The 12,890-nt window shown below is 41.1% G+C and overlaps 1 protein-coding gene across 1 annotated transcript in view; it reads right to left on the bottom strand.

Annotated features, from left to right (window-relative positions):
• The window catches only part of HTT (huntingtin), a 165,105-nt gene that overhangs the window by 113,570 nt on the left and 38,645 nt on the right, over nt 1-12,890 (bottom strand). Inside the window, exons 7-11 of the mRNA XM_025385370.1 lie at nt 11,658-11,799; nt 10,835-11,013; nt 5,747-5,951; nt 4,230-4,277; nt 1,526-1,606 (exon numbers count right to left, since the gene is read on the bottom strand). Of these exons, the coding sequence (XP_025241155.1) occupies nt 1,526-1,606; nt 4,230-4,277; nt 5,747-5,951; nt 10,835-11,013; nt 11,658-11,799 (655 nt within the window). The remainder of the gene's footprint in view (nt 1-1,525; nt 1,607-4,229; nt 4,278-5,746; nt 5,952-10,834; nt 11,014-11,657; nt 11,800-12,890) is intronic.

Genomic DNA, 12,890 nt, shown 5'->3' with positions numbered 1-12,890 from the left:
TGCATCCTGAAGACAGTGAAATGCAGGACAGCAGTGCATCCTTCATGTACCACTCACACTGCCTCTCGCTACAGTACCCATCTTAATAAAATAAGGCTTATCAGAAGGTAATATTCTCAAACGGTGTTTCACTGCAAAAACTGAAGTTCAAGTTCTTAACCAACTACTCCAAGCCCTGGCTAGGGCAATTTATAAAGACGTTCGTAATTAAGGGGCAGCCTAGTCAGGGGCACAAAACTAGGCGGTCCCAGACATGCAGATCCTCTAAGCAAGCAGTGGTCAGAAACAACTGTAATCTCTCTGGGGTGGGCTTGCCTTCTTCCAAGCCACGTTCAAGATCTCGACCCCAGTCCTATTATTCTCCTGGAAGATAAACTTCTAACACATTTTCCTAGTTGACTTTTTAAATTACCATTTAAAAACAAAAAAGACTATATAGAAATCATGGCAAAAAGGTCAACACGAAGCTGTTGGCAGTGGTCACTCCTGGGGCAGTTGGGTTGGTAAGCGTGTGACCTTTATACTAGTCTAGATCGCTGTGATGTTTTATTGTTGTTTAATTTGTGTAATCAAAAATAAAATCTATTTTTATTTTGTAAATAAATAATTACTACTAGAATTATTCAGATTTTCCTCCCTAAATATTTAAGTCTTACTTTCAGTTACAGCTAAAATATTCTTTTAGATAGGATTATACAACCAAAACCACCCTCATATAATCCAGTTATTAGTACCTTAAGTTAATCCTCATCTTTTATAAAGTACACAGAGAATTTCATTAGATAACTATCTGTAACTGGCCAGGCACAGTGGCTCACGCCTGTAATCCCAGCACTGTGGGAGGCTGAGGCAGGCGGATCACTTGAAGTCAGGAGTTCAAGACCAGCCTGGTCAACATGGTAAAACCTCGTCTCTACAAAAAATACAAAAATTAGCCAGGCGTGGTGACGGGCACCTGTAGTCCCAGCTACTTGGGAGGCTGAGGTAGGAGAACGGCTGGAACCCAGAAGGCGGAGGCTGCAGTGCGCCAAGAGCACACCACTCCATGCCAGTGACATTGGGTATCGGCACTGGGTGACAGAGTAAGACTCTTTATCTCAAAAAAAAAAAAAAAGATAACTATCTGTAAACAAAGGCAGATTCTTTCAAGTTAAACTATCCATAGGCAATTTTTCATCCCACAATTTTTCATCCCATTTCCAACCCCCAGCATAACCCATCCAACTCATGAGACATTTCGACGTGCCATCCCTACTCACAAAGCCCTATGCTCAAGGAGCATAAACCTAATTTTAAAACAGTCTAAACCACAGAAAACAGCAAATATATGATGCAAACACCACAGACACACAAGCTTCAGAGTAAGTATTATGAAAGAAGCCCGAATATCCCCCATTTAAGCAACCTGGGTCCACTGCTGCCCCCAGTTGTGCTGTCCACCAGGTGCAGGGGGACAGGCAGGAAGGGCACGGGGTGGACGGCAGAGAGTGAAGGTCCACACCAGTGGCTAACTAGTGAGAACTACCTGCAAAGGCAGAGCTGCTGACATCCGATCTCGACTCAGAGTCATCCTCCAAGGCTTCTTCTTCTCCTAAGAGCACTTTGCCTAGTAAATAATGTACAACATTCCTTTAGTTTGCTAAAAATAAGGATTTCAAAATTAAGTAAATGCACTCTAAAATGAAACTCATAAGAATATTTAATTTACTCTAATATGGTTTATCATCATATATAAGTATTTTTATAGCTCTACAGTATTAAACACAAAGAATGTAGAGATGTTATGTTTAGAATGCTATTAAAGTTAATAAACCTATATGGAAAAAGTTAAAAGCAATGATTCTCAAAGTATACCACAAAACATTTTAATAATTAATATTTATTGATTTCGATTATTAAATTATCTATAGTACTACTTCAACTTAAAAATAGTAAGTTTTAACTGTAAAGACCCAATGCTATTGGCCTTTGAAATATTCATGTGATAGCTCCAATGACACACCAGAATTTGTACATAAAACTCTAACACCTAAAAGTCACTTTCATTTTATTATCTTTTAATTTTCTTGACTTTATGATTAACAATCAGAACTCAAGCATTATATGATCTGGAAGGATGAAATAATATTTCACTTGAAAGTTCTAAAAATACATTTTATTGTTCATCTTCAGAATTACATTAATGAAAACAAATGAAACCAACAGTCTTAATATTACTTAACTGAACTCATTAAATCTTTGTGGCTACATTACATATTAATGTCATTAAATGACACTATCAAAATAATTATTGGAAATTTCTAATTTCTGCTCTTCAAAGAATAAGTCAGAAGTATAACTTCCACAAATTTACAATGATGTGACATTAAAGGTGAAAAAAATTAGCAAAGGAAACCCAAAATCTAGGTTAAATTAACACAGCAACTTGGCCTATCTACTAAATAATAGGAAACTTTATTACAAAATAAGTTCTTTCCCTTGAGAAATCAAATAAAATGCCAAAAAGGTGAATTCAGATCTTAACAAAAGCCATTTCTATCTTTCAAATCAGTGGTTTGCAAATATGTTCCATAGACCATCCCCAGGGTATTTCCTCAAAGGCACAAGCGCTAGGCTACCCTCAGAAGAGAGGCTCCAGGACACCCCCACCACTTGCACCCTAATCCTATATCCAACACAACTCTACTTTCATCTGTCTTATAATTTGGGCAGATTTCACTTAAAAAAAGGATTTTCTAGCTATAACAAAACAGTTTGAAGACACAGCTCTAAATGGGGGAAAAAATACCAAAAGGGCTTAAAAGAGACAGGATATATCCCATGTCCTAGCCAGAAGAGGATAAACTAATCTCAACAATGTGAACCAGTCATCTTCTTTTTCACTGCCACTGGAAAGAGTGACTAAGAAACAAACAAGTGTCAGAGTAACTTAGTCACAGGTCCGAAAATCTCTCCTAATTCAAGAATATAGAGATGAATTTTTCCTAGAATCTTTTTGGCTTTTCAACAATGTTTCACTAAAATCTCAAATTTGATTAAGTATCTCATACTGTGATGACCCAAATATTATAGATTCCAAGTTCTTTCAAGAAATGTTTACTTAATTCAATGAAAGCTAGAATGTTATTCCTGTTAAGATCCCATTCAATACTGCAAATAATATTAGGCATTAGGCTCTCAATTAAACACTCAAATCATGACACAAAAAAGGATCAGTCTTTTAAGATTTCAAAATAGAAAGTGACAGCAATTTTTTTCCTATGCAAATCCCCACTGGAAAAGAAAATAACTGGCATTGCAAAAGATAATGTGTACCAAAACTATCAGAAACACTTTAATAAAAGTTAAGCTTTATCAGAACATTCTGATATGTACAAAGTTAGATATGGCTGAAAAATGATAACCAGGTCCAAATTAAAACAGTCCAACAAAGGAAACTTTTTTTGTTGTTTTTTTTTAACGACACGAGGTCTCATTCTGTTGCCCAGGCTGGAGTGCAGTGGCATGATCACAGCTCACTGTGACCTCAAACTCCTGGGCTCAAACAATCCTCTTGCCTCAGCCTCCAGAACAGCAGCTGAGGCTACAGGCACATGTCACCATGCCTGGCTGTTTTTTTGTTTGGTCTTGTTTCGATAGAGACTGGGTCTCATGACATTGCCCAGGCTGGAAAAGAAGCTACTTAATAATATTCCTGACTAATGCTAAACAAAATTCACTGGGAAGGTAAGTTAACTTCATAAAATATAACAACACATTCCCTAAGGCAGGTATGGGCAAACTACAGCCTGCCTGTTCCTGTGAGTAAAGTTCTACTGGAACATGGCTGGCCAGTAGCTCGTGTATTGTCTACAACTGCATTCCTGCCACAGGGCAGAGCTGAATGGTTGCAAAAGAGACCATATGGCTCATAAAGCTAGGATGTTTGCACTCTGTCCCTTTACAGAAAAAGTCTGCTGACCCCGAACATTAGAAATTTATGATGCATTCAAAATGTATGACAAAGCAATTCTGATATGAAAGTAATTGTTAAAAGCCACCCTATAAAACTATTCAGGCCTTGTTATCAGATTCCAGCAACATTCACACATACAATCACTCCACTGAGAAGATATATACATACACAGAGTCCAATACAGTATTACAAGAAATACAAGATACATTACATTACAGAAATACAAGGAAATCAGTAAGATTCAACACAAGACTCTGATTTCTGAAATAATCACCTTTTTGTTTTCTTGAAAGGACAGGGCTGCATGAGGAACCCCCTCCAGCTGTAAATCACAGAAAGTGACAGATAAAGTAACAAGCTGATAAAATCTAGAAGAAATGTGAAAATCTTCAAACAGCTTGATTCAAAGTTGAATCAAATGTGAACGTATTTCCACAGGAAGCACTTAACATCACAGTTCAACATTTTAATTTCAATATGAAAATTACATTAACATTCAAATACATAGTTCTAAAGATATGACCTAAGAAGTCAAAAAAGCTAAGATAAATTGCATTTTAAAAGCCAAATTAAAAGTATTAGAAATCTCAGATTATTTGGTAGACTAACAATCAAGTATAACTTTTCATTTGCGATGAGTATTTCCACTCATTATTTGTAAGGCATGCATTCCATACAGAAAAAGATTCTTCAGTGTAATGGACAGGAAATAAGGCAGATTAATATTTCCTGCTCATGGTTCCAGCAAACATTTATGCTCACACGAGGCAGCAACGAGACTTCAGTCAGATTCTCTCTAATGTGGAGGCTGTGAGTAAAGGCCAGGCTGCACACGCAGTGCACTACACCAACCACGCTGCAGTGGCCTAGGGGAGGCCAGAGTCAGTAAAAGCTTATCCATAGCCTGCTAGGCACCAGACCCAGCGGTAGAGGCTGGGATTCAGAGATTCCCACCCACTCCAGCTCCCAAAGGCAGCTCTCATGCCAGAAAGGACCCACTAAGCTCACTGCTCCAGGGCAGCACTGCATGGTGGGACAGGGCCCAGCCGCAAGCACATGGAGAGGAGCAGACTGGGCAGTGGAGGCAGATGCAGAGCTGGGGACAGATGGATTTTCTAAAGTCGGGCCAGGAAGGAACTCTCACATCCCTCTGACGACTTACAGTTGCCATTTCTGGCAAATTAACACAAGGATCCTAGAACTATTTTCCCTACTGTTTTCATTTCTCAGCAACTGAAACACCACAGGAGGCAGTCAAGGTAGAGAAAGAATCAGGAGGAGGGGCTTTAAATGTGTGGCCTCATTTTGCCACCTAACCTTCTAAACTTTAATTCTCTTATTTGAGTTTTAAATTTTGTTGAGACAGCATCTTGCTCGGTCACCAGGCTGCAGTGCAGCTGCCATCACAACTCACTGCAGCCTCAACCTTTTGGGCTTAAGCAATCCTACCACCTCAGCCTCCAAAGCAGCTGGGACTACAGGCACGTGCCGCCATGCCCAGTTTTTTTTTTTTTTTTTTTTTTTTTTTTGGAGAGACAGGGTCTCACTTGGCCAGGCTGTCTCAAACTCCTGGGCTGAAGTGATCCTTCCAAAGTGCTGAAATTTCAGGCCTGAGCCACCACACCCAGCCCAACTCCCCTATTTATAAAATAAAGATGAAATCTGTATTATAAGTTTTGGCAAGGAAGATGCAACGCAGACTGCTTAGCACAGGGCAGGCCCATCATCAGTAGAGGGTAACTAGTATCACTGAAAAGTTAACTGTAAGAGTAGACCTTACTAATAACTTGCCTATAAGTTCCACAATACTCCCACTACGGCTTCGGCCACCAGACTCCTCCTCAGCGGCGGTGAGCTGCCCAATGCCCCCCACTGTGGTCAGGGCTTGCAGAAGCTCGGGGGGAGGCGTTCTGAAGAGCTGCTGCAACAGCTCCAGGGCTCCGGTCACAACATTGTGGTCTTGGTGCTGAGTATGATGCAACGTCAGTTCATAAACCTAGAAACAGAGAAACACAGGTGTTCTGGTCAGAGTTTATAAAATGCATCCTAAGCTTCACTTTTTTTTTTTTTTAACAGGACTTCGTTGGCAAAGTTTACACCTTAATTTCTCCCCCTAAATATTTCCCTATCACTTCTACCAATGTGATCGGTACCTTCCATGTTGTTTTCTAAATTCCCATGATTTTTTCATTGTTATATTCGTTCCTTAAAAATAAATGGAGCACTTCCACTAGAGAAGCAGCATGAGAATGAAGATCTCTATTTCCCAAAACTGGTGACTAGGAAAGGGAAAATAAAGTCCAGCATACACTGAGGGGAGAGTTAGCTTGACACACATTTAAAAATCAAAAAACACTATTATGAGTGCCACTGAGAAAGAGCTACCAGACATTTTAAAGGCAGTAGCCACATTTATCAGCACTTTCAATACTATATCACAGTGCTCCCCAACCTTTCTGGCACCAGAGACTGGTTTCATGGGAGACAATTTTTCCACAGGGCCAGGGGATGGTTTCAAGATGAGACTGTTCTACCCCAGATCATCAGGCAGTAGACTCTCATAAGGAGCACACAATCTAGATCCCTTACATGTGCTGTTCACAATAGGGTTTGCACTATGAGAATCAAATGCTGCCACTGATCTGACAGGAGGCGGAGCTCAGGTGGGAATGCCAGCTCACCTGCTGCTCACCTCCTGCTGGGCAGCCTAGTTCCTAACAGGCCATGGACCAGTACCGCTCCGCAGCGTAGGGGCTGGGGACCCCTGCTGTATCACATTATATGAACATAATGAATTTATTCTTTTTCCCTTTAATTAGAGTTGCCAGACAAAAGACAAGGGCACCCAGTTAAATTTAAATTGTAAAGAAACAACAAATAATTTTGTAGTGTATGTCCCACAGGATTTGGAATATACTTACATCATAAAATTACTCATAATTTATCTGAAGTTCAAATTTCACTGGCATCCTGTATTTTTATTTGCTATTTGCCAACCCTATCTTCAATATTATAAAATACATATGTTTCTTTTTAAAAAAAATCAGACAGTGTAGAAGAGTACAAAGTAAAAAGTCTCACTTTCAGCTCCTCTGATGGTAACTCCTTTACCCCTGAATCCCAGGTCATCAAACCACAGTGCACGGGTCAGGTGTGGCCCGCACCTGCTTTTGTACATAAAGTTTCACTGGAACACAGCCACGTTTATGGGCTGCCTGTGGCTGCTTTCGTGCTACAAAGGTAGTGGGGCCTAGTTGCCACAGACTTGGAATGGCCTGCAAGACTGAAAATATTTACTATCTGGCCCCTTACACAAAACATTTGTGGGTACCTGCTCTAGGTAATCAGCTTATACCTTGACTTCTTAAGCCATCTATTTTGAACAAAGAATCTCCTGGCTCCTCTCAATGTAATAAGGAAATCAGCACCCACATTTCCTTCACCTCATCTGTCGCCTCCTAAATTCTGTTAGCAACAGCACTGCTTTCAAACTATGGAGATTTCCATTTACATGCTATTAGGTAACACTATTTACATTTAATGTTCCCTGCCGAGAAGTTGAGCCGAAAAACTTAATTAAACAGTATGTATCTTATGTATCATGTGTTCATAAATGTTATTCACTGCATAATTTATGAATAACGTTCAAAAATGTTATTCACTGCAATAATGAAATCTTTCCTTCTGAGTCCAGTCACAATAACCTAGACTCAGAAAGAAAGAAATATTTCATTACTACTCCATGTCATTTGAAAGAGAATGCCCCAAGATTAATGGTCAAATGGGTTCTCTTACTGTAATCTACTACTTGCTTAAAAGTTATTATACATCTTGTTTTGCTTCATACTTGGATCACGAATTTCCTTTATAAATCTTGCTGGCTCTCCTATGGATGGTTACTAATTGCCTTTTTCTCCCTCCTTGTTAATAGTATATGCATATGCCTTCCCTCTGCCCACTTTCTTAAGCATACTATTTATTCAAGAAGAATGGTTTCTAACGAACTACACACCGAACAACAAACATCCTAGAATTGCTTTTATTGCATGCCTATGTGAGAGACTTTGTTTCTTGGATTTCAGGGCTTCCTCTATTTTTCAATTTCTTTCTTTTTCAAAAAGCACACATGGAAAGCAAACTGAGCTCCTGCATATCTAAAATCATCAATATTTTGCCCACACTTGCTTAATAGTTTGGCCAGGCCTAGGATTATATTAAATTCTAATTAAATGTGGTTAGCCAAACTACATTTGCTGAATTGAACATCTCACGGTAATTTAATTAAGAACAGTTATTAGTCAAAAGAAGATGGAGTAAGATATGTTATACAGATAATCATATCTAGAGTTTGCTAGTTCAAAAATGTGCCATATCATTTATTTACTTTGGAGAAAGGTATTAAGAAAATCAGCAATTAAGTCTCACATCCATACCCTTTTTTCCCCTTCACCCTCTATCCCTGTCCTTCCAGGATTACTGCAATCCCAATTTAACACAGTTTCGACCTCCTTCTGACCTCCATAACCAACACTCTTGCTAATCTATGAGAAAGCCTGGAGGCCTTTTCAGGACCCACCATTGCTCTGTCTATGCACCCACACTCATGTGCTGTGAGCATTCTCTCACTCTTTCACTCCCGGGACTTGGCAAAGACCACGTTTTCTGTCTATAAAGCTCCTGTCTTCTCCCAGCTCTCTGTGCCGGGTCAGATTCCACGTGCCCATAAGTGACGGCTCACGACTGAACCTCTCCAGGCCCTACCATGTGCACCTTAACCTTGCTAAACTGTTTCGTAATTATTTGCTTCTCCCAACAGACCAATGGTCTCTAAACTTTTATGATCAAGCAGCCTTTTCAAAAGCATCTGTTAAAAAAAATAGAGCATATAGTCTCAACACTTTTTAAAAGAGTATACTTACCTTAAAATATTATATACGAAATACTGAACTCAGATATAAAATATACACTAAATCTGACCAGGTTTTTCCTCCAATTGTTGATGTACAGGAAATACAGAGAACAGAAAAAGGTGTTAATTTACACAATGGAGATGTAAGCAGTATATCAGACCACAGGAAAACTTAGAAGACAAATAATCTGGTTTCTCAATAAATGAACTCTAAGGGGAAAAAAAAATTCGGATGGAGGAGAACCAGTTGATCACAGAGATTTACAATCCTTATCAACCAATTCTATTTATATGCTGATTCCAAAAGAGTAGAGAGAAAAATTGACAAGGAGTTAGTGGGTATTTGATGTAGGAAATGTTTAATATTTTCAGGTCTAACAATGGAACTGTTTTGTGACATTGTTTTGGAGTTTCGTTTTGTTTTCTTGAGACAGAATCTTGCTCCATCAACCAGGCTGGAGTGCAGTGGTACAATCATGGCTTACTGCAGCCTCGACCTTCCAGGCTCATGTGATCCTCCCATCTCAGCCTCCCAAGTAGCTGGGACTACAGGCATGCATCACCACACTTGGCTGATTTTGTTTTTTTTTTCAAAGACATGGGGTTTCACCATGTTTCTCAGGCTGGTCTCAAACTCCTAGGCTCAAGTGATCTGCCCGCCTTGGCCTCCCAAAGTTCTGGGACTACAGGCATGAGCCACTGCGCCTGACCATCATTAAGTTTTAAAAATAAAAAAGAGTCCTCATCTATAGAGATACTGAAATACCTATAGATGAAGTAAGAGGATGATTGTGGTTTGCTTCCAAATAATAAAAAAAAAGGGAGAAGTAGGATTATAAATGAAATGTAACTGGTCATGACTTCATACTTTTGCATGTATGGAATTCTCAATATAAAGCTAGCTTAAAAAAAAAAAAACAGGTAAGGTAAAGATGAAATAAACTATATTTTAAATGTATTATTACCATGGCTACACCCTTTTTACTCAACAAAATATTCAGCAGTGTTTTTTGTGAAGGAAATATAATTAAATGTCATATCCCATGAGACTCTGCTTTTATTCTGTAAAATAACCAAAGGGCAGCTGGGTGGAATAGAACTCTCAGCCCCACTCATTTCTTAGAGTTCACTCTTGCTCAGCTGTTTATCAATAAGCAGCACTTACATGGCCTTCACATGTGCCAGGAAGCATTCTAAGCACTTCACAAACACTACCTAACTCAGTGCTTAAATTATTAGCATTATCTTCAATTCATGATTCTATGCAAGAATCATTTTAAGTCACTTACAATTTTGTACCCTACAAAATTTAGCTAAATGGCACATGTTAAGCACAATAAAAACCCTGACCTAATATTTTAAGTAAAGTTCAAAAAATTCAATTGCTTAAAATGAGGCTGCACTGTTACACAGTTAGTGAAAATAACCTGAGTAAGCACGCTACAAAGAACTGAAGTCAACTGCCAATCACAGTACATTAGAATTACTGCAGGGTTTCTCTGCACTGGAAAGAGAAGTTCCAACATTTTGTTCTGACACCCCGAAGGACCACATCCCCACCTCCCTGAGGGGGCATACCACCCTGCCTCGACCAGTGCACCAGGCCACAGGCTCCACGGGGCAGAGGCTGCAGCGGAAATACTCACCACAGGACCCCCAGCACCTACCCCAGAGCCGAGCACACAGTAGGTGCTCAATCAGTATTTACTGGGTGGATGAACACATATCATGACCTCTGGTTTTAGAAACAGAGTGGCACCTGAAGAGGCATCACCTGCATCTGACTCACGGTGACAATGACATACAGAGGGAAGGCAGCTAGAGGTCAGCACCTAGGGTCGGAACCGAGCAGCACAGCTCCAGAGTCCACACCTCTAACCCTCGGTTCTGCCGCTTCTCTTCCAAAGTAATCAGTTCTTCGAATGTCAGTTGTTCACATGCCAGGCCTAGAGTAAACCCTGTGCTCCTACCTGGACAAGCTGCTCTGCAGAAGGAGAGACCTCCATTTCTTTCCGTGTCACTCCGAAGCTGCCTTTCAGGCTTGTATCCTTGACCTGCTGCTGCAGCAAGGGCACCAAATACCTCAGGGTGAGCAGCACGCCAAGAATCAGCAGGGTGGAGTGTTCCTCCTCGACAGGAACCAGTAAGCCTGTGGGGGGGCAGCAAGAGATCTTAACATCCAACTCACTGTTTGGAGATTCCCCGCTTAATTTGTTAAAAAAGAAGAGATCCTGAGAGATCAATATGGCACAAACATGACCGTGAACGAGTACACCATGAGGCCCACTGGGAGTGGCTACACACCCATATCCCTGGCTTGGCAGGGTCCTTTCCAGTGAGCCTCACTGCCTTTGAAAGTCAGGTCGTTATTTCATATCACGCGTCCAGTGCTCACTTCAGCACTTGCCAGTGTTCATTTCCACAGTTACCCAAACAACAGGAGAAACTGTCAACTGACCTACAGAGAACCCACAGGGACCTGAGGCACAGTCTCAAGCCTCACAGACTCACCGTAGTCAGGGCCGGCACAGACGGAGGACCAGGCCCTGGGTGGCAGGCAGGGCTCACGCCAGCCCACACCCACTGCCCAGCTAGGTGTCCCTGGGCATGGCTGCATCTGCAGGGTCACAGAGACCCATGCGTGCTCACAGCAGCCCCAATGCAGTTCACATTTAGTCAACCAGTGCCAAATAGCCTGGTCTAGAAGCTGAGGGATCATCTGATTTTAATTATTTCAAAGGTCTATCATGAATACATGCTGGAGACCCTTCCACCTGTATGCCTCCACCTTACCTAAGAGCACATTTAGTAGCCAGCTATAGAAATACTGTGTCCTTCTTGAGTGCTGGCAGATGCTCACTGCTGATCCAGCAGCTGTCCGCCGAATGGTGGGGGAGCTTGACTTCAGGTTCGCTATGAAGGCCTTTAACAAAACCTATAGAAGCAAAAGTCCAAGCAGATAAAAGATGAAGCTCCTATGAAGTTTACCATGCATTCCATAAAACTTAACTTGAATTAGAAGTTTCCAATTCTTGCAAAGTATAAACAGTTTGAGGCTTTTCCTATAGCTGAACAGAAGTACCCCGAATTTGGGACACTCAAGAACAGTTCACAGACACGTGTACTCTATTTGCTTGTTTATAATCTTCACTTGGGGACTGCTCAGCATCCATGTCCTCTCTGCAGGGGTGGAGGCCTCAATTCTAGATACTGTCTGCCCACAGTGTTTGGGGACAGTTAAAAAAAAAAAATCAACAAATGACAAAGTTAAGGAGAAAAGAGTACCAGCCAACTACAGTAATGCCCCACCCTAAGAGATGGCTTGTAAAAGTCCTGCTAATGTCACAAAGTTCTCAGGACTGGAACATCTTCAACCGGAAACGTCTGCAATTTAACTGGACATGACAGCACACTACCCACAACTGTTCTCCTGAGAAATTAGGGAATACTTTCTCACTGGGTCTCTAGAACAATCCAAAGGAGAAACTGCTATAATTCTAATGATGACCACTTAAATCTTGATAAAAATATCCTAAAATTGAAAAGGGGTGACCCATCTAGTCGCATTATCTTGGTGACTATGTTACTTAAGAACATCCATTTCCCATTATTCAAAACTATGCTCTGAGCCATGACTTGATTCCAATCATTGTTCAGCACGCACTGAGCAATCACTATGAGTCGGGGACTCTGTCGGAGCTATGCCTGGGCAAACAAGCAGTAAACCAGTAACGGACATCTGATTTATAAACAAGTTTCTCTTCCACAGCGTGGTTAGCATCATCTGTTTCTCAGAGGCTTATCGACTCCCAGGGAATTTACACGAGACCTCTGGACACTGTTAGGCACATGATGAGACACCAGCCACAGGACTGCCCCCCACCCCAGCCACAAGACTTCTCCCCACCCCAGCCACAGCTCCCCCCCCACCCACCAAGCCACAGGACTTCTCCCCACCCCAGCCACAGCTCCCCCCCCCACCCACCAAGCCACAGGACTTCTCCCCACCCCAGCCACAGCTCCCCC

Source organism: Theropithecus gelada, chromosome 5, assembly GCF_003255815.1.
Source record: "Theropithecus gelada isolate Dixy chromosome 5, Tgel_1.0, whole genome shotgun sequence".
NCBI lineage: Eukaryota > Metazoa > Chordata > Mammalia > Primates > Cercopithecidae > Theropithecus > Theropithecus gelada.
Note: the sequence above shows the minus strand (reverse complement) of the source record. Positions and strands in the feature narration are given on the sequence as shown.